The sequence below is a fragment of the Callorhinchus milii genome, unplaced genomic scaffold (assembly GCF_018977255.1).
Source record: "Callorhinchus milii isolate IMCB2004 unplaced genomic scaffold, IMCB_Cmil_1.0 Scaffold5, whole genome shotgun sequence".
NCBI lineage: Eukaryota > Metazoa > Chordata > Chondrichthyes > Chimaeriformes > Callorhinchidae > Callorhinchus > Callorhinchus milii.
In genome coordinates, this window is record NW_024704746.1 from 64,940,140 (window position 1) to 64,961,796 (window position 21,657).

General features: G+C 46.8%; 1 protein-coding gene across 1 annotated transcript in view; it reads left to right on the forward strand.

Annotated features, from left to right (window-relative positions):
• The window catches only part of plxna4 (plexin A4), a 296,341-nt gene that overhangs the window by 163,700 nt on the left and 110,984 nt on the right, over positions 1-21,657 (forward strand). Inside the window, exon 4 of the mRNA XM_042335956.1 lies at positions 9,837-9,968. Coding sequence (XP_042191890.1) covers positions 9,837-9,968 — 132 coding nt within the window. The remainder of the gene's footprint in view (positions 1-9,836; positions 9,969-21,657) is intronic.

The following is a 21,657-nucleotide window of genomic DNA, read 5'->3' on the forward strand; positions in this document are numbered from 1 at the left end:
CACATGTGTTAGACACCCGGCTGACCCCTCACCCCCCCCCCCCCCCCCCCCAACCACAAAACAAACAAGAGCGAGAGGACTTGGAGACCAGTAGTGAAAGGAGGATTGCAATCAGAAGCAAGAACTATTCAACTCACCCAGTAGAGACCAAACGTGAGACCTTCCTGGTCAGTGTATCTCAGTCCCACGCCACACTGTGCCACTTTGCCACTGATCGTGCAGGGCTACTGTGGAGCGCTATTTTTGAAATGGAATTCACCCAAAGTCTCAACAATGAGCTTGTACTTCTCTTAAACATTTATATTATTCCAGCGATCACAGAGGCCTCCTTCCATTCCCCCATCACCACAATCAGCTCCTTTGTTACCAAATGGGAATTTTCAAGGACGTGGGGACCTTGAGGTCATGTTGAACATCGCGGTGCCCCAGTTAACACGGACATTTTGTCAACGCACAGCGCAGTGTGTTGTAAATCTTGACTGTGTAAGTAGGCAAGTCATCCAACAGGGCTTGGGGTTCATTATATCTTCTTGTAAAGTTTAAAGATACAGCTTTTTACTCAGATGTAGAATTATTAATTTTCCTCTGTGTGTGCTGGGAAAATCTTCAACACATTGCAAAAGACTGAGGATATTATCTGAGTCTGTCTCCCTCCCACCCCCACCCCACCTCCCACCCCCCCACCCACGGGAATTTTGTTCTAAATTCTCCGCCATGCGAGACGATGTGGAGAATATCACTAAGGTCGAAACGAACGGGTGTGAAGGTGAGATAGGGTGAGGAGTAATGATGCCAAACTTGTGCTGAAAAGGCAATGGATTGTTGGAGGTAAGGAAGGGCTCAAAGGAAGAGAGGGTTTGCCACAATGTTCTGGTTTAATAGTAAAATAATCTGGACATTTGATACAGCGCCTTTCACATCAGCAGGATGTCTCAAAAGCTTCCATAGGATTCACTGTAAAAAGATAATAATAATCTCATCAGAATAATAATCCTTGCATTTGAGCTCATTTTCACATCATCAAGATGTCTCAAAGCTCTTCAAAGGTCATCCCGTCAAGTGGTTTGACTGGACGGCACCTACGACAATGCAGTGTCTGGCCCCGATACTGTATTAGAGCGTTAGCCTACACTGCGAGCTCAAAGTGCTTGAGCTATGAGTTGGGGATTAAACGATAACGGGCTTTGATATCAATTTATAGCGGAGGAGGAGGACTGGACACTATAGTGTTCTGGAGCTTGGGTTAAACAGTGGAGGAAAGTTCGGAAGTGTAATGGGCACAGTAACACATTAATGTTGATCAGATCGAGAAAGCGAGGAGAGGGTTGATGGATTGAGATACGTTTCAATGAACAGGTGGTAGTCAGTGGGTGGGTGGGAAAAGAAACCAAAACACATGCTGGAGTGATGTAATTGAATGGAATGAGATGCAAGATAATGCGGAACACTGTATTTTGTGTGTGTTTTGGGGGCGGGGAAGTAAATAAGTGTAAATAGGAGTTACTGTAATGTATTGGTTAGAGCGTTTCACCACAAAATATTCAGTCAATTCATTTTATATTCCGTGAAGCGCTTTGAGATGTCTCGAAGACATGATTAGGCGCTGTATCAAATGCAAGGATTATTATCATCATTATTAGAAGAGAGAGAGAGAGAACCGGAATATAAATACCCAAATCAAAGCGATGAATCAGTTCACCCGCCGTTCGGGCTGCGGTGTTTTGTCTGTAAGACCGTCTGTTTTGTAAGTCCGCAGGCTCTTGTGCCCACCTCCGGGGTGTAGTGTGCTACCAGTTCGGGAGCGAGCCCTCTGCCGTGTCGGAAGTTACGGAGCAAAAACCATTCCCAGGGCAACGCCGGCAGCACAGCGGCGTGGCTGACCTTGCCGCAGCACTTTCGGTTATTTTCTTTAGGAAACGTGTGAAAGGTTCATGTCAGAAACAGCAGCAGCAGCAGCACACGGTGTCTGTATGTAATTTGCATCACACCAAAGTCACCTGCCCTGTAAAAAAAAAAGTATCTACTGAACGAAACCGTCCCATCAATTTGGGTGATTTTTTTTCCTGAGTGGGATAGTATTTATTATCTCGCTGCTCCCGGGAACCATTATGGGCGACTGACCATCGGCAAATCGGCTGCTGCGTTCGCCTACAAAACTCTCGCTGGCCAGGTGAGCGTGCTATCCATTATGCTATGGCGGAGTCCCATTAGCCCGCTCTCCTCGCAAGCGAGAGGACCCGGGTTCGATTCCCGGGCAGGACGATACCTTAGGCAAGTTTCCTTACTCCGCACGCCTTTGTTTACCTAGCAGTAAGAAGGAACCCGGTTGTTAGTCGGTTGGCAGATCACTTTCCGAGGGTAATAATCCCTCCAAGAAAATAAATTGGTTGCTCGATCCACGACTGTTTGTGGGACACTGCTGTGCGCATTCGGTGGCTGCGTTTCCCCCACAAAATACAGTGAATGGATTTTAAAGCAAAAGGACGTTTTGTGCAAAAACTATTTCTTCACATGGCGGGGAGGAACAGGAGTAGGAGTAGGCCATTCAGCCCCTCGAGCCTGTTCCGCCAATCTATTAGATCATGGCTGATCTGTACCTTAACTCCAATCACCCACCTTTCCCCATATCCCTTGATACCCTGACCTAACAGACATCTATCCACCTCGGCCTTGAAAATTTGAATGGATCCGATATCCGCAACCTTTTGTGGTTGAGAGATGGTGATGGATCTGCTGGCTATGTTGGTTCTTTTGGAACAACTGATTGAGTGTTGGCATCAGGCTCCGAGTTCATCTCCTGGCTATAATTGAATCTGTCTCTGGAATGACAGAGTCGAGACCAAATGAGTGTGGCATGTCGTAATCAAATACCTCAGTAGCTGCTCATCTGATTAACCAGCATAACCACCATTGACTGGGCCCCGACCTCATACATAAACGTCTCACCCTTACCTTGTCAGGGAGTGCTATCTGCGCCAATTCATCAGGGCTTCCCAACTCGCCGGTTCTGGTGGGTTTAGCAGGTCAGGTTTGACAGTCGATGGCACAGATTTTTATTTCCCTACTTGTTTCCATTTCTTTTCTTCCCTCTCCATCGAACAAGTTTATGATCCAAAATATGTCTTCCCCCTTAAGCTACCCCCACCCACCTCCACCCAGGCCATCACTTGTCCCTCCCTACTATCCTCCTGTGGGGGAGAAGGTAAGCGGGGTCTCCTTGGAGCTGAACTGGATTGACGACAGGATGTCAGAATCGAGCCAACGCTCTGAGCCAGGCAGGTCCGCAGTATTCCAGGGCACTGCTGATGACAGCCCAGCCCGGCCCGGCTCATCGGCAGGACCTGGAAGGGTAGATCAGTCACCAGAGGCAAGGAGTCATCCCACTCAGCTCCTGTTAACCCTGCAAGCCAAAGCCCTAACGGGGAGGGTGGTCCTAGCTGGACAAGAGGTGGGAAAGCTTGCCAGACAGCGATATCAATGGCAAGCTATACAGTTTTAGTTTTTAATCCCTCCTTAGAAACGTTGCAATGCAATGTTCTCAGACACAATGCTATGTTGTGTGTGGCCATTGGAAAGTCTTGTCAATGAAAGGCAGAGTGACATGTGCTCGGTATTAAGGCACAAAGGGCTGTAAATAGACCATTAGGGGCAGGATTCCCGGAGGCTGTTCCATTTAAAAGCAACTTGAGAACATTTCTAAGGAACATGGAACAGCTGCACATTGTTTTGCTGCTCGCATGAAGTTTCTTCAAGTAAGGATTTGCCTCCTATCGCCCTTGGGCTAGAGCTTTTAGCTGTAAATGGACAGGATTCAGCATTAGATCATTATCTAATTCATCTGTGATTTTGTCACGGGCCTATTCATTAAAAGAGAAGCAAATTGTCCAAACGTGTTCCTTGATGGGGAGGGAAAGTGCAAGAGGCTGGTGTGGTTTACCGCAAAGCCCTTTTAGCACGTTACTTGGCCGTGAACTTTGACCCCCACCCCAAGAGGGTTACGGAAAGGTTTCAACACTTGGTTTTGAACTGTCGACGAGACGAATGTTTAGGGGTATTTTGTGAACATTTTAGGTTGACACGAGCTTTTCGCCCACAAAATACATAGTCAATTCACTTTACAATCTATTCTGCGAAGCGCTTTGGGGCATCTAGAAGACGTGAAAAGCGCTATATCAAATGCAAGGATTATTATTATTAGTAGTAGTATTATTGTTGTTATTATTGTTTGGGGTCTGACAGATCCAGAAACCCATTACCTTGCTTAAGAGTATCCAAACCAAACTGAGAATTCCATGTATGTTTGCCACCTATACACGGAAATCTCCCTTGGAATGTGCACTCTCTCCCTGGAGGAATGCATTCCTGCTTACTTAATTCCGGAGAGTATTAGGCGCACGTTGGGGAGAATGTAAAGATCCTAGACTCTGAATTAGTCTGGTAATGGGGATTGGGACTGGAGAGATGTAGGAGGATGAGATCGGGATGGGACTATGCGCATTCTGGGGTTCTCAAGCCTTGAGTCTTGCCAACCTGTGCTTAATACTCTCTGGAACTAGGTGAGCAGGATGTGTGTGCCTATGTTTCCCCACATTGCTAAGTTCCTGATATCACAAGGTTTGCCCAGTCTTCAGAAAGAGACAGGGAAGTGATAGAACAACAACAGCGACTTGCACTTATATAGCGCCCTCCACACACGGTAGAGTCTCAAACCACTTGCGGTTAAATAGTCATGGAGGAAATAATGAACACAGAGCATTAATAATAATAATAATTCTTGCATTTAATATAGCGCCTTTATCACGTTGTTGAGAATTCTCAAAGCGTTTCACAGAATATACCGTAAAATGAATTGACTGTATATTTTGTGGCAAAACCCGGCAGCCAATTGTGCACAGCAGCGTCCCACAAACAGTCATGAGTGACCAAATTATTATTATTATTATTTATTTATTTATAAACAGGGATTATTACCTCCTATAAAAGTGATCCGCCCATCGACTAACAACTGGGTTCCTACTTACTGTCAGGGAAACTGATGCGTATGGAGTAAGAAAACTTGTCCAAGGTTTCGCCCTATCCAGGAATCGAACACGGGTCCTCACACTTGCGAGGCGAGTGCTCTAACCAAAACGCTACAGGGCTCCAAGAACGGAGAATAACGGGTTAGTGAGAAGGATTACAAGAAAGTAATCTTGTCAGGGGATTTGGATGATACCATCTAACCCCCTCCCCCCACAAGTATCAGGCAGCAGGCACACAAATAGAACACTTTTCTGCTATTCAGGAGGCAGCTTAACTCACGTTTCCCAATATAATCGGTGGTTTGTACGAGCACACAAAGCTCCTCCTGTTCCCTGCCTTTAAACAAGCCCTCAAAGCTTCACGAGAATATTTATCCCAACAATATTTATCCCAAGATTATTCGGAATCGGGAATCATTCTTCTCTGCATCATTTCCATTACATTTCACTTCCTATAACATTGAGTCGGTATTAAAATGTAAATTGTGTACAATCTGAATGTTTGGGGAGGAGGGAGTGAGTGCTGAGTGCCCAAGTGATGTATTTGCTTGTTTATTCCTGCCCCACACACAGCTTTTCCCCCCCCACCCAACCGGCCACCTGCATTAACGCACATTGTGACCCAATGGACCGAATAGTGAAAGTGCAAATCAGACAGGAAGGAACTATCTTTCCTTCCTTGTTCTTCCAACCCCTTCGCTCATATTCTTTTGACCTTTCCTCACACTCTTTTGTCTTCTATTATCCTCCTTTTCATCCTGTTCCCAGTTCCGCACCCTTGCAGTTTCTTGTACTCTCTCTCTCTTATACTCCCTTGTGCTCTTTCACACCATCTCGTCTATTGGATCCTGAGTGAAACGTGATCAGTATCTAGAGATATTTCCTGTTTGTATCTATCAGGCAACAAGTCCCAACACCTGCATATTTCAAGCCGTGTTTACTCCCAAACCTGGCTGTTTGTGGGACATCGCTGTGCGCATATTGGCTTCTGCATTCGCCTGCAAAATATACAGTCGCTGCACTTTGCTAGTGTATTCTGTGAAGCGCTTTGAGACGTCCTCCCGCCGTGAAAGGCGCTGTTTCAAATGTAAGGATTGTTGTTACGATCCTGTCTTAACTGGAGCTGAGTGCGTGTTGGGCAGCACAATGGGAATCAGTGAAAGGGATTTGCTCTATTGGGATTTTGCACAGAGTCGATGAGAAAGGGTTAGGTCCAAACCACGGTCATTAGAAATTATCTCCTTTTGAAATTGCAACTGCATTTACATGGTGCCCTTCACACCAAACCGATCTCTCCCAAGTGTTTCACCAAGTCGATAGGGAGTACTGAGCAGGGAGGAGATTTGAAAGTGTTCACCAAAGACACGCTATGTTTTCAAGACGCTTGTGAAGACAAGGGGAGAAGGAAGAAGGCAAACTGAGATAATAACAAGAATAATCTTGTATTTGATACAGCGCCTAATCACATCGTTGAGACATCTTGAAGCAACTTCACAGTGACTCCACAGTCGAGTGACTTGACTGTGTATTTTGTGGGTGAAGCTCTTTGAGGTCGGTTTTGACCAAACTCTTTTATCTGCTTCGTTGGCACTCTTTGAAAGATGGTTTCAAAGAGTGCCAACATAGCAGATAAAGACTGAACCGAGAGTGAACGTGAAGGGATTTGTTTCATTGGAATTCTCTGCAGTGCAAAACACAGCTCATCTGGGTACAATCCCTCAGGCACCACTTTGAAAGGGATTGATGTTGCTCGCGGCACTTTCAGCACACAGCGAGCAGGCACAGCACACAGGAAGCGACAACGGCAAATTGATGACCCATAAGTCTGACGTTATTTAGCACGGGTCACCAGCCAGTCCAGGAGTGTACCAGGACTGGTCCAAAGGATAGACCCATTTAAAAGCAGAGTGTTACAAGGTGGTTAATAGTGGGAATGGCGTTAATCTATTCGGATTCGATGATACAGAGGGAACAAAGGGGATGTGGTTGTAATGGAATGGGTTCAGTAATGTAGGATGTTGAGATCAGAGTTAGCCTCAGTTATCGATACACGAGGAGTCAATTACCTTTCTGTGTACAAAAAACGAATAGATCATTCACCGAAGAAAACTGTCTGTAAGGTAGCGTTACCGTTTTTTTCAATGGGAACAGATATTTCAATCAGACTTATTATGCCAAGTGTTGACTCAATGGCTATTTCGGAATTGGCACTATTAAATTGCCACCGCTTTGGGAGGTACGAGAGTTATCCAAACCGGCAGAGAGCACAAAAGGCAAAATACTGCGGATGCTGGAAATCTGAATTAAAAACAGAAGTCGCTCAGCAGGTCAGGCAGCGTCTATGGAGAGAGGAAAGTGAGTTGAGGTTTCAGGTCGATGACCTTACGTCAGAACACGAGAGCACAATTGAACATGTAGCGAAGAGTGTCTACACAGATAATTTCTGGCGATTTTAATTGCCCAGGTTTCAGCTCAGCCTGTTGTGTTGTGATAGATTTTGTTTGCTTACTGCGTACACAAAGGTATCCAGTTAGTAGATAAAACCTATCATTAGCATTAAACTTCTTACATTCTGTCAGAAAGTGTTCGTCTCGGAACGTGCAAACACGAGTCACATTTACACAAAGTTAACAGCGATATTATCCATAATAAATGTAAACAGGCTTCAGCTTGACTCAGTTGGTGGTACGCTTGCCTTTGAGTCAGAAGGTTGTGAGGAAAGGATTTTGAACTCACAATCTGCAAATACACAGTCACTGCACTTAAAAGTAAAATCCTGTGAAGCACTTTGAAACGTCTCAACGAGGCGATAAGGCGCTGCATCAAATGCAAGGATTATTATTATTAATGTTTCTCCCTTTATGTCCAACCTTGCTTGTTCTGCACTTGATGTTTCACTGATATTTAATCAGTAGAATTAGTTTAAAAAAAAGCCTTAGAAAAGTGTAACAAACGGCACTTTGAATTATGCATGCGCAGTGCAGATTATTGATTAAATCGAATTCTATATGATTTATACAGTTTACCCGTAACTCGGTAAGTCATATTATGTGTTACGGTCCCGACTGATGAGACTCACGTGAGTTTTACTTTACGTGACGATCAGAGTTGTAAAGGTGGGGGAGATTTGTCTCTCTGAAGAAATCAGAAGCTAAAGCGCGTGTGTATGTGTGTGTGTGTGTGTGTGGTGGTGGGGGGATGTGGGGGCAGGGAATCAGTGGGATTCCACCCTCATAATCCAGGGGCCATTTATAATAATCCTGCAGATACCCTGAGACCCTGTCCCGACTCAGATCGGCTAACTCAACACTAGTTTGGAACCCATGTCGTTCTGTGGCACCCAGCGCGGTGCAATTACCCATTGATCCACCAGTGGGAGCTCGGGGACATGGCTTTACCTTGTTGACTAAAACCTCCGGCTCCAGAGGTCACAGCACATGCAGTTTGAGGCCAGCCTTTTCCCCCAAAGTGGCCAGCAGTTGGGTGGTGGGGGGGGGGAGGGGGTTCAAGCCTGTGACCCCCTGCCTTCAGGCCATCAGTTTTAAAGCAGCCTCTGCGATCTAATTGGCGTCATTAGCAGTGGGATCATTACCACCGAAAGTCCACTGCCAACGATTTGCCAATTATATAGCGGGGAGGGCAATGCAGGATGTTTCATCAGTGAACTGACCTCCGTTACCTCGTTTGTCAGTGTTGCTTTGCAAAATGTTCTCCTGCACACGTCTCCCTGTGTTTCGTTATTCCCTCAGGCAAGTTTCCTTACTCCACACGCCTCTGTTTACCTGGCAGTGAGTAGGAACATGGTTTTTGGTCAATTGGCGGATCGTTTTCCGGAGGTAATAATTCCCCCCACCCCCCACCCACACACACACACACACACAAAAACATTGTTCACTCAATCCACAACTGTTTGTGGGACGTTGCTGTGCGCAACTGGCTGCTGCACTTTTGTTGCCCTCAAGATATACAGTCTATTCACTTTACAGTATACTCTGTGAAGCGCTTTGAGACGTCTCAACGACGGGATAAGGTGCTGTATCAAATGCAAGGATTACTATTATTATTGTTGTTGTTGTGTCTATCTGCCAGCCACAGATTACAATAATAAAAATAATAATAAAAATCCTTGCAATTGATATAGCGCCTTATCGCGTCAGGAGTCAACATCCCGGCAGGTGTTCCAGAGATTTGGCTGCAATCCACCCAGGATTATTCCATCTCCAAGTACTTTTGGGAACAAGTCATTTTCGTGACCATTATAATAACAGCTGATCAAGAGAACACAGGCTCAGGGTTGCAAAGGGCAATTTCATTACAAATACTAGGAAGTACACTATTTCTTTATCCGGAGAGTAATTCATCACTGGAACAGGGTTACTGGGAAGGATGGTTGAGGCCAGGATACTGGTACTCATTTCAAAATTGGCTTGATGTTGTGATGAAAGAATGGGTATTCTGGAAGGATGAGATTGGATACGTCGATGGGTGTTTTTCATCTGAAGTGACCTTGCTGAAGTCAGCACCTTGCCATCATAGTACATAATAAATACATAATAATAATCTTGGCGTCTGGTACAGCGCCTTGAGAGGATGTCTTAACGCGCTTCACAGGATGTACTGTAAAGTGCAGCGACTGTGTATTTCGTAGGCGAACACAGCAGCCAATTTGCACACAGCAATGCAGATAAACACCAATTTACCTTCAGAGGAAGAGGCAGGGAAGTTGGAGGGAGTGGAAGTGTGTCTGAGGGGGTAGACAATTAAAAAACGCAAGTGGCCAATAGATCTCAGTGACTCTCTCTGATTTCTCCGCAGATCCGGGTGGACGGACTATCTCACGGCGCCCTGCAGTACGAGACGATTCAGGTGGTGGAGAGCGGGGCTGTTCTGCGCGACATGTCGTTTTCTGTGGATCATCGGTACCTCTACGTCATGTCAGAGAAGCAGGTAAGACCAAGCTCTTAAGCACTTTGTAGATGTTCTCATGTTCGCCCTGCTTAAGAGAAGGCCTGAGATTATGCAGTGATGCTTGTGTTGAGGTGACAGAGTCCTCCCTGTCCACCAACTGTGCTCCTGCTTCAACACTGTCGGGCAGACACCTGGTCCACACATACGAGGAAGAGAAGGTCTGTCCCGAGCAGTGAGAGCCGACATTGTCTTTCACACTTGGCCTTGTGAAGGCTAAACTGGGTGTGAAGTGGATGAAAAATGTGCAGTGAAGCTGAGTGGAAATGTTTTCGCATGTCAAAGGCTCGGGTCAGGTTTAGAAGGAGCGAGGAAACCTCTTTTGAGTGCATACGTCGGACGTAGAAACATTAAAGGCTGAGAAGGGGAGTTCAAGGACTCCTTCAGGCTGTCGTCAATTGGTCAAAAAGGTGTCCTTAATTCATTGAATACTCCTCTGGGGGTCAAAACAGTATTTTAAAAAAAAAACACGAAGGGATTAAAGGCAGATTTGTGAGGTCTCTGGAGAAAACATTTATCTTGTCACACTTTGTGTCTATTTTCTGTTTCTTCGCGTGCCAATTTCTTCTTCGAAAAAGATGTTTTTTCGGTATGTGAATAGAGAAACATAGAAATTTACAACACAGAAGGAGGCCATTCAGCCCATTGTGTCTGCAGCTCAAGGAACCTCTTTGAAAGAACTACCTTTCATTCCTATTTATCTGGCGTTGTCTCACATACCCTCTCGCAAACGGTCAGTTATAATTTCAAGCCTTGTGCTTTATTTGACCTTCCAAGCATTTGCTTTCATTATAATCGCAGTTGTGAAGTTACCAACTGGAAACCGTAGTCAAAGTAAATGTTAAAGCGTTTCGCCCACAAAATATACAGTCGATTTACTTTACAGCATATTTTGTGAAGCGCTTTGAGACGTCTCAACGGTAATGATAAGGCACTACATCAAATGCAAGGATTATTATTATTATTAAAATTGGCATCAAAGTATTTCGGAGCAATTTTCATGCATACTTGAGGTAGAAGGCAATCGAGGGGGTGTAGGTGTGGTCAGCGTGATGACCTTGAAGTCCCTATTTAGGTGATTTATTAAGTAATCCCGTTCCAAAATACCACAAGTGAGATCCGCGGTTTCTGTGTTTTTGCTCCATCTGAGCAGGAACAACCCGCTCCCTCCGCTCGGCTGGCTCTGGCCTCCTGCTTGACCCTTATCCCCTCCGCTCCACCATCGCGATGCGAACCGTGCTTTCAGCCACTCTCCCCCCAATCCTTCCCGGGGGTGTTTCCACACCGCTGAAACGTAAAAGGGCAGCACACCACACCATATCGCCCCACAACCTTTCTTCTCCAGAGAGAACATGCCCAGTTTACCTAATCGCTCCTCGTAGTCCATCCCCTCAATCTTTCTGGTTGCCCTCCTTTGTATCCTCTCGATCGCTGCAATATCCTGTTTATATTGCGGTGAGCAGAACTGCACGCAGTAGTCCAAAGTGCGGTCGCAACCAATGATCTCCCCCACTATTTTGTCTCAATATTGCCCTTCTAATACAACCCCAGCATCTGATTTGCCTTACTCGTTGCTACCAAGCACTGCAACAATAGCTTCAATTTATTATCTATCGGGCTCCCCGCCTCCCCGCTTAATGTAACTCATTTCAAAAGGGGAAGACAATGAGACGGTTAAAGTGATGTGTTTTTTAAGAGGCTTATGAAGACAGGGCAAAGGAGCTTAAGGGATTCGGGGGAGAGAGTTCCAAAGAGCGGAGGGGCTGAATAGGGAAAACCTATTCCGCATTGAGATTCGACAACAGGCTGATCTATTCAGAAGACATTTGTATGGGTTAGAAACAGGACTTTCTGGCTTGCAAGGAAGACATGGACGAGAGGAGAGAGCGCGCGAGTTACTCTCTTCAGTACTTCGCACAGCTGACTCTGGCAGCCCCGAACAAAGCCTCACCCCTACCCCCCCACCCCCCCACCCCCAACTCCCATCTCCCGGGGAACTGCGGTGAGGAGGTGCAGTCATTTGACTGTTGTGGGGCTGGTTAGCCTCGGGTGAGAGGGCGTTGTGAAGCAGCATTGTGGGAGAGAGCGTCTCTCGCACAGCAGAGCGAAGAAGAAAGGAAGAAAATTGCCTGTCCTTCGAGCAGCTGAACGTGAAGACAGAGCTTTGTGTGACGTGGTTTCTCTCCCCCCCCCTACCCCCACCCCCCACCCCCAACACAGTACCAAAATCTCAATGAATACACTCCCTCCAAACTCCAATGAAACGTGATAGTCAGTAGAGTATAAACAGGGCTCTGTTCCTTCAACACGTACAAGTTATTATGACTGCGACTGGCTGAGGAACGTAAAGCTAATGCAACTCAGCTTGTAATGTGCAGGAGGCAGGAGGTGACCAGTTTGGTTCAGTAAGCGTCCTGCTGTTTATTTCGGGGGGCGGAGTGCGGGGGGGGTGGGGGGGAGCTGAAGCATTGTGTAATGTTGGAGGAAAGATAACAAGGTGTTGGCAAAGGAGTGGGTGTGCTTGGCAGTGACCACTAGGCTGTGTGCTCGCAAGGTACAGAGAGGGGCAGGTGCTGGTCTGGAGCCTCTAAGGCAACACCCGCTGTGCGGTGATTGTCTCACAGATCTGGCGTGTCGAAGCATCCAGGGCCAGAGCGCTTGCCTCATGTGTTCTGCGGAGAGCGCGCTGCTGTGCACATCAAACCCAGCGCGGAGATTACACACCGTCAGCCACTTTGAGAAATTCGTCTCAGATAACGCAGCTGCAAAATGTGCGAAACACTGCTTTCAAAGCGCAGGGCACAAGGCAGGACTGGGAAGGGAAGGGAAAAATTCAGATTAAACGCATCAGGAGACGTGGAGCGCGATCATTACCCTCCGCTATCATTGTGGAGTCCTGTAGCGTAGCGGTTAGATTATTCGCCTCTCGAGCAATCCAGCGACCCGGGTTCAATTCGCGGGCAGGGCGAAACATTAGGCAAGTTTCCTTAATGCGCTCCACATGTGTGCCTCTGTTCACATAGCAGTAAGTAGGAACCTCGATCGGCAGATCGCTTTCCGTGGGTAATAATCCCTTCAAAAAAATTAACAATAATAATTTGGTCACTCAATCCACGACTATTCATGGGACACTGGTGGATGCAATTGACTGCTGCGTTTCGCCCACAAAATATACAATGAATTCATTTCACAGTATATTCTTTGAAGAGCTTTAAGATGTCACAAAGACCCGATAAGGCGCTTTATCAAATGCAAATATTATTTTATTATCATTATTATTATTATTGCCCTCTTGTTCTAATCCAAGGCATCTCTGCAGGTGGAGACAGGAGCGAAAAGGAGTCACAAGAGGTGGTGGGGAGGGGTGAAAGTAAGAGAAAGGAGATGATGGGGGAAAAAAGACACAGAGGGGAAGAGAGAGAAAGAAAAGGGAGTGGTGGGGAGGGAAGAGAGAGAAAGGTGGCTATTGAAAGAAAGTGAGACAGAGGAAAAAGAGAGAGAGAGAGCAAAAGTAAGAGTGCATGCATCATTTAATGGATCCTAATAAAATAATTGTTAAATCTAAAGGTGGAGACCAGGTCAATAAGAAAAGCACCCCGAGCTGCTGCATTAATAAGATTTCACCACTCTACCTCTCACCTAATACAGCTGCGCTTATCGGCTGGGATTACATGCGTTTGCGTGGCTTGCTTTTTAAGGTTCTTAAACCGAGAGAAAATGAAATCTGCACAGTAGACAGGTGGCCCCTGTGATATTAAATGTGGCGTGTGACCTTTATCTTTAGATGCCAGAGGATTTCTGAGTGTGCCGTCTAAATCAAACAAGGCAATGCCCGATCTGGAGAACTTTAAAAGTTCAGGGAGGGATTTAGACAGTGGTGACATGTTGGAAACTAGATGATTTGCGTGGTAAAATATCGCACCACAGGTGTTTGATAATCTCACTGCACCATCAGCGACCGAGCTTGATAATTATTAATGATAATCAGTGACAGGCATCTGCTCTGCAGAACTCTCCACCAAATCCCTCTTCTCATCCGCCCTGCCTTCACAAGCATTATCCCGTGGTGTCCTGTGACATGTTGGGTTAGAGCGCTCGCCTCGCAAGCGGGAGGACCTGGATTCGATTCCCGGGCAGGCTGAGCCTTTAGGCAAGTTTCCTCACTCCACACACCTCTGTTTACCGAGCAGTAAGTAGGAACCCGGTTGTTAGTTGATTGGGGGATCGCTTTCAGGGGGAAATAATCCCTCCCCCCACAAAAAATAACAATTATTTGGACACTTAATCTGCGACTGTTTGTGGGGACGCTGCTGTGTGCAATTGGCTGCCGCGTTTAGCCCACAAATATACAGTCAGTTCACTTTACAGTGTGTTCTGTGAAGCGCTTTGGGACGTCCTCCCGACGTGAAAAGCGCTATATCAAATGCAAGGATTATTATTATTATTATTATTCTGTGAAGCGCTTTGAGACGTCTATTAACTGAGCCAGGATGACAGCCACTTACTGGACTGGATGACTTGATTTTTTGCCTGTTTCGATCCTCTTTGCTCTCGGGATGTTTGGGCTGGACCGGTGTAATTGTAAGTGAGCCCACGGAGACCTATTTGGAAACGGTCAGTTCTTAAGAGCTTATGATTTAGGAGCGTGCCATCAAGTTTATTGATTATTGCAGTTGATTAGTCAGTTCATTGAATAACTGCAGCGTAAAATATAATTACAGGAAGGTTCAATAACTGAGCGCGACTATGCTATGTATTTAATCGCATTAGGCATGTGCTGATTCTGTGTGAGCAGTTAAAAAGTCAGTTCCCACTCCCCTGTTGCTTTAGTTTGTAATAATAATCTTTGCTTTTGATACAGCACCTTATCACAGAATATACTACAAAATAAATTGACTGTGTATTTTGTGGACGAAACGTGGCAGCCAATTTCGCACAGCAGCGTCCCACAAACAGTCGTTGATTGAGGGACCAAATTATTAATTTTTTTGGATGGATTATTACCCCCGGTTACCCTTGGAGTTGAGCTGACTTCACTGCGCTGGGCTTGGTAATGGAATGACAGAATCGAGCCAGACCTCTGTGACGGTCTCTAGTCTGGTTCCTTAGCCAGTCGGGTCTGCAGTATTCCAGGGCACTGCTGATGACAGCACAGCCCGGCCTGGCTCATCGGCAGGACTTGGAAGGTCCGACCAATCTGACCAGATGATTCAGAGAATCATGCCACTCAGCTCCTGTTAACCCAGCAAACCAACACCCCAACGGCTAGGGTGGTCCAAGCTGCACAGGCAGCAGGAAAGCTTGCCAGGCAAGCTATGCAACTTCAGCTGGTCAGACATCAGCAGTTACCGCGAAAGACACTCTGGGGTCCCCAAGCCTTGGCCCTTGCCACCCTGTGCCTAATACGTTCCTGGAATTAGGTAACCAAGATGCGTAGAGAGTGCAGTGCGTGTTCCATTCCAAGGTCTCAGTTGGGTTAACGCCAGGGGAGCTCCAAATGGGATGGGGGGGGGGGGGAAGATGGGAGTCGGGGAGGGAATCAACCAAGGATTTCCAGTCCTGAGGCCTCAAATCTCAAGCGCAATTAGCGTGAATTCCCATTTTGTCTTAAAAAAGCTGGAGGTTAATTCAGGTTAATTGCTAATGGCCAATTCCAATAGGGTTTTGAAGTCGGGAGGTTTTTCAATTGAAAAGAGTAGGAAAACAGCTTCCTAATTGAGGCTGAATTGAAGAATTTTTCCCACATTCGTGGGACGATCATAAATGCACAGGCGATTGTAAGGCTGTGACCGGAAGGAATTTCAGGCCTCAGGTTGGCCTTCAGCGATTTCTCTCACTATCCAACACCTTGAGACGTCCTCCCGACATGAAAGGTGCTGTACAAATGCAACTTGTTGTTGTTGTGGTGGTGGTGGCGGCGATGGTGGTGGGAGGAAGCAGTGGAAAAGTGACGGCTCTCAAGCCTCGAAAGGGTTAACAACCGAGGCTGCAATTTCTTTCCCATTACACTTTCAATCTACGCTGCGTCAATGGTATGGTGGGCAGAGAGAGAGAGGAGAGAGCGAGAGAGAGAGAGAGAAAAAAATGGGTTTGAGAGCTTGTGCGCAAGGAAACATTTGTACATTTGTATTGCGAAAAGGCCTGGAGGGTTGATAAAGCATGTCCCTGAATTAGTTTTGATCTGTTTGTATGCCGTACAACAAACCAGCAGAACAGAGGCAAATCAAGTTAAGAAAGAGGATGGCTCGACGCTACGGATGTAATTGCATTTGGTTGATAGCCTGGAGGCTTGAGTAGACTGCACTCCCTACTATGCATCTTGTTGAATTGGTGTAAAATTTAGTTAAAGCATGGGCTCGGGCTTCAAACAGGAACATAAATTGTACAGAGCCTCCCTCGCGGATTCCTTTATCCATTTTGCGGTCGAACACAACAAAGTTAGTCATATTTCACGCGAGTGCTCGTTACCCTGTTAGCACTCTCACCCAGGATTCTCCCGCGCACACAGTATTCCACTGCGTTGGTCTTTAAACAACGACAACTTGCATTTGTATAGTGCCCCCACTCATTGCTCGACAGTGGTGGAGCCTGACCCCGAGCCGGAGGGAAAGAGGAGGTGACTGTAAGCACAGTAGAAGAGGAAGGTCTTCAGGTGTGACCTGAAGACGAGGAAGGATGGGGCAAGGAGGAGGGATAGAGTGAGAGTGTTCCAGAACTTTGGGGCGTAGCGGCTGAAAGATCTGGAGGGCGCGAGGGACAAGCAGGAGGCCGGAGGCGGTCGAGCGAAAGCAGCGGGTAGTGGGTTGGGGAGTAAACAGGTCAGGGAGGTAGAGAGGGACCAGGACATGAATACGGGTAGTGTCCCAGAGGGCTTGACAGTGGCGGAGCACGACACTGAGCTGGGTGGGGGGGAGGGAGAAGGTAACCGAAGGCACGGTCGAAGAGGAAGGACTTCAGTCATGATCTAAAAGTGGGGAAGGAGGGGACAAGGCAGAGAGGTTGAGGAGAGTTCACCAGGGGACTCGTTTTAACGTCTCATTCGAAAGACGGCACCTCCGATAATGCAACCAGCCCCCCCCACCCCGCAGCACTGCAATGGAGTGTCAGCTTAGACTTGGGGCTTGAACCCACAACCTTCTGACTGAGAAGGGAGCCTTAACCAACTCCAACGGGAACGAGGAGAGAAGGGCTTTTGTGTATCAAAAATGACAAAAACAATGTACAGCGTAGAAACTGGCCATTCGACCTAACAGTGCGTGCCAGTGTTTATATTCCACACGAGTCTTTATTCGTTCCTTACTCCCTGCCATATCTTTCTATTTCCTTCTCCCTCTATTCTCCCTCCAATCCCTCCCTCCTTCCCTCCTCTCCACTCTGTTCCCTCTGTCCCCTCCGCTCCGCCATCGGGGGCCGTGCCTTCAGCCACTCCGCCCCGAAGCTCTGGAACTCTCTCCCTCAATCCCCCCGCCTCGCCCCCTCCCTCGCACATTCAAATCCCGGCTAAAGACCTTCCTCTTTGATCTCGCCCTGGCTCGGGGGCAGACTCTACCAGTGTCAAGCGCTCCGGGACGCGAAGGGCGCTATGTAAATGCAAGTTGTTGTTGCTGCTTCCGTTCCCCCTTTTCTCTGCCGGTCACCCTTTAACTCACTCAGCCTTCTCCCCCCCCCCACCCCCCCGCGCCTGTAATCCAGTGGAAATCTAGGCAGCCTTTCCTGCCCGCCAAGATAGGCGCGATCAGTCAATGTGCCATCAGCATTTAAATTGGCTTCTGCGATTGTGAGATCTCGCACGCACCTTCAAAACCAAGTCAAAAGTATCCCTTCTGTCCTTTTTGTGAGAAAAAGAGAAATCGGTTTGTGTAATTAACCGGCGCACCACTCGAGTGGGGGAAAAAAAGACAACAACAAAAAAAAATCAAAGGTATCCTGCAGCTTTGAAAAGAGCAGTTGAAACTAATTGGTATTCTCCAGGAGGAGAGGAGAGAGGGAGGGAGGGAGAGAGAGAGAGAGAGAGAGTGTATGTGTGAAAAGGGAAAGGTCACTCCAGAGCAGTGCAGTGTGTGCTTCTGAAGTTAGATTCCGAGTACATCATCGATTCAGAGCAAAGGTACGTCTGCGACGTGTCTGCCTTGGTCATGTCACCCAGTGCAAAGTGCTCCATGGCTCAATCGCTCACCTCCATGTTAAACACACCGGCAAAAAGCAATTTGCGCACAATTCTTCCTGAACCTTGCTCGGTTTTTTTTTAGTTAAACAAAATAAATAAATTTGATCTTACGGAATCAAAGGCTTGGTGCTTGAACTTCCCGATCTTTTTCTCTGATACGCATAGTATCTGCCTGGCAGGCACGTGTCAGCCTGGCGCAGTGGGTAACGCTCTCGCCTCTGAGTCCGAAGGTTGTGGGTTCAAGCCCCCACATCGGGCTTGGAAGCAGATAGTCTACCCTGACACTCTGTTGCAGTGCTGGGGTGGGGGGGGGAGGGGGTATTGTATTGTCGGAGGTGCTGTCTTTCGGATGAGACGTTAAACCGAGGTCCCGACTGCCTGTTCAGGTGGAAGCGAAAGATCTCATGACACCATTTGAAAAGAGAAGGGAATTTTTCCCGGTATCCTGGCCGACAATCTCCCAACCAAATCTGGTTACTCATTTCGTGGATGTTTGTGGGAATTTGCCTCCAAGTTTTGCCGACAAAGCATACAGTCAATCCACTTTACGGCAAACCCTGTGAAGCACTTAGAGACGTTTCGACGACATGATAAGGTGCTGCATCAAATGCAAGGATTATTGTTTTTGAAGCAATACCCCACAAACAGCCGTGAAGTGAATGACCAGTTTTATTTTTGGGGGTGGGGGGTGGGGGGCGGGGTTGGGGAGGGGATTGTTGGCCAACATACCTGGCGAAACTCCCTTCTCTTTGGTGTCGTGCCACAGGATCTGTAACATCCCTTTGCTCATGCAGACAGAGTCTCGAGACAACTGTAGCCCCCCACCTCGTGACTGGCAAACCAAACTAACTCAACACAGACCAAAGAGCTTCCTGATATTTATGGTGGATTCGCATGTCTCCTTTTAAAGGGAATTTGATAGATTGCTTGAAAGAGGAAACTACGGAAGGGCGTGGCGGGGAGACGAGGAGGCTCAAGTGGAGATAAAACAGCTGGATGGTTTGATGGGACGTTCGCTGTACTCTAATGTTCTGCAACGCCAACATTCAGCAACTGAGCCATCGGAGGCGATAGGGAAAACTTTTAATGAAAGAAACACAGACGTTTTCTCTCTGTCAAGAAGGTGCCTGATGTGCTCTCAGCTTCAATGCATCAGCCACACGTGATGTCTTTTTACTATTGATAGTTCTGGCAGGTCTACCTCAGAGGAAGAGGAAAAGTGACAGACATTGATGTTTTTTATATCTAACAAAGCAGTGGTCTTGACAATGGTAGAGTCATTCCACACACACACACACACATACCCTCTCTTTAAAGAGTGAAGTGTTTTCTTTTGATACCGCGGTCATTGTAGATTTTTGGTGACGTGAAGGCACACAGACCATCATCTGAGGGGGATAGTGAAGAGGGCTGGACTGGGAATTGGCTGGCAAGCAGCAGCGATAAGCACAGGTAGGGGAAATTGATGGCTATTGATCAGACTGTGGGAGCTGTCATTCTCTTCGTCACCGAGCTCATCCATCATAGAACTTATGCGTGCGGGTAGGTAAATATCAGACTTATCTGGGCCTCGCAGCTTCCATCATTGAGCAAATGTTTTTTTTCTTATTGTAGCGAAAGTTAAAAGCGGGAATGGTACAAAGAAACCCAGTTGTTAGTCAATTCACACTTTCTGCTTGGCAAACAGAGGGGTGTGGAGTAAGGAAACTTGTCACAAGTTTCATCCTGCCCGGGAATCGAACCCGGGTCCTCTCGCTTGTGAGGCGAGTGCTCCAACCACTACGCTATAGGACTCCACCTTTATGAAACTGGTGGTGTGTATGCTGGGGTAGGAGGGCATGGGGGGGTGGAGGTTAAAGGAATCAGGTTTCACGTAAGCCAAGCATTACTGTATCAGGCAGATGAATGGATTAGACACAAAGAGATGGTCACCACGAAAGTAAATGGAAGTCAGTTCACCTTACAGTGTATCTGTGAAACACTTTGAGACATCTTGAAGACTTGATAAGCTGCTGTATCAAATGCAAGGAATATTATTTTTAATATCAATAGTGTCATAACCTTTTGAGCTACAGTATTGGCCAACTGATGCCTTGATGCCTTTGCCAACTTGAGGAGTGGCTTCTCTAGCTTCAGTCTCCAAATCATCTAAGTCTTTGCTCCCATTTCTTCAGCAGATAAGGTCCTTCCCTGACTTTCAAATCCCTTTTTGGTGTGCGCTGGCCAACATAATTCAATCATTCACCTCCTGGTCTTTTGTAGGGGAAACCTTACTTTGCCCAAATTAGCTGCTGTGTTCTACCTTCAAAGACCACCCTCTCAAATCGATTGACTTATTATAATAATAATAATAATCCTTGCATTTGATATAGTGCCTTACCACGTCTTCGAGACGTCTCAAAGCGCTTCACAGAATATACGACTGTGTATTTTGTGGTCCAAACATGGCAGCCAATTGCGCACAGCAGAGAATCATAGAGATTTACAGCACAGAAGGAGGCCATTCATCTCATCGAGTCTGCACTGGCTCTGAGAGCGAGCAATGCTTTTAATCTCACTGTCCAGCCCTATCCGCATACCCCTTCAAGCCGCTATCCATCATATACCTGTCTTCAAGACATCTCAAAAGCGCTTCACAGAATATACTGTCAAGTGCATCGACTGTGTATTTGGTGGACAGCACTTTGGCATAAAATGTGGGCGTTTCAGCGACAATCCAACAGAAAACTCATGTTAGATTTCACTGCGCACGTGTCTCAAGTAGCATAGGATGCCTTATTAATCAATCAGCGACAGAGCTCGCACTCCCAGATGGCCCAACAGCACAGCTCGGTGTAGGGAAGCGCTCATAAATCTGGATCATTCGTTTCTGCTAGTGGGGGGTCGGGGGGTGGCGGTGGGGGGGCGCGAGGGGGAGGTTTCATCACAAAAATAATTCATGATTACGCAAACGCCATCTTCTCGTCGACACAAATTCTGTCGAAGTTTTGAGGTTTCGCTGAGGTTTTCTTTCTTGCACCGCACATTCGAAAACATACTCCGAAATATTAAATTCGACACCGATAAGTGAGGACAGTTTTGTGGCTGATGTCGTGCCATTGTGTCCTCTTCAAAGTGTTGTAGACACTCGGTAAAGCCATGCACAGAGAGGGCAGAAAGTCCTCAGGCTTTGAGTTTTGCTCAATGGGGTGGAAAAATTTGAAAGGAAAGGCATTCAAACTCGAAATGGATTTGGGCTTGAAATCATGTCAGGGTTCTTTCTCTCTCTCTCTCTCTCTCTCTCGAACAAGGCCTATCAAACAAATGAGAAACCAGTAGGAAGTGGTTTATTAGAAAGGGAGGTGTCACTTTGCGCTCTGCAGAGGAATGATTTACAGTCATAATTTTACAGTTCACCGGTGTGAAATGGACTTCGCTAAATAAAGTGCATCGTGGCATGGGGGATATTTTATTCCGTCCCTTATAAATCTGCCAAGTCGACTTGAGATAATAATGCGAGCTAAC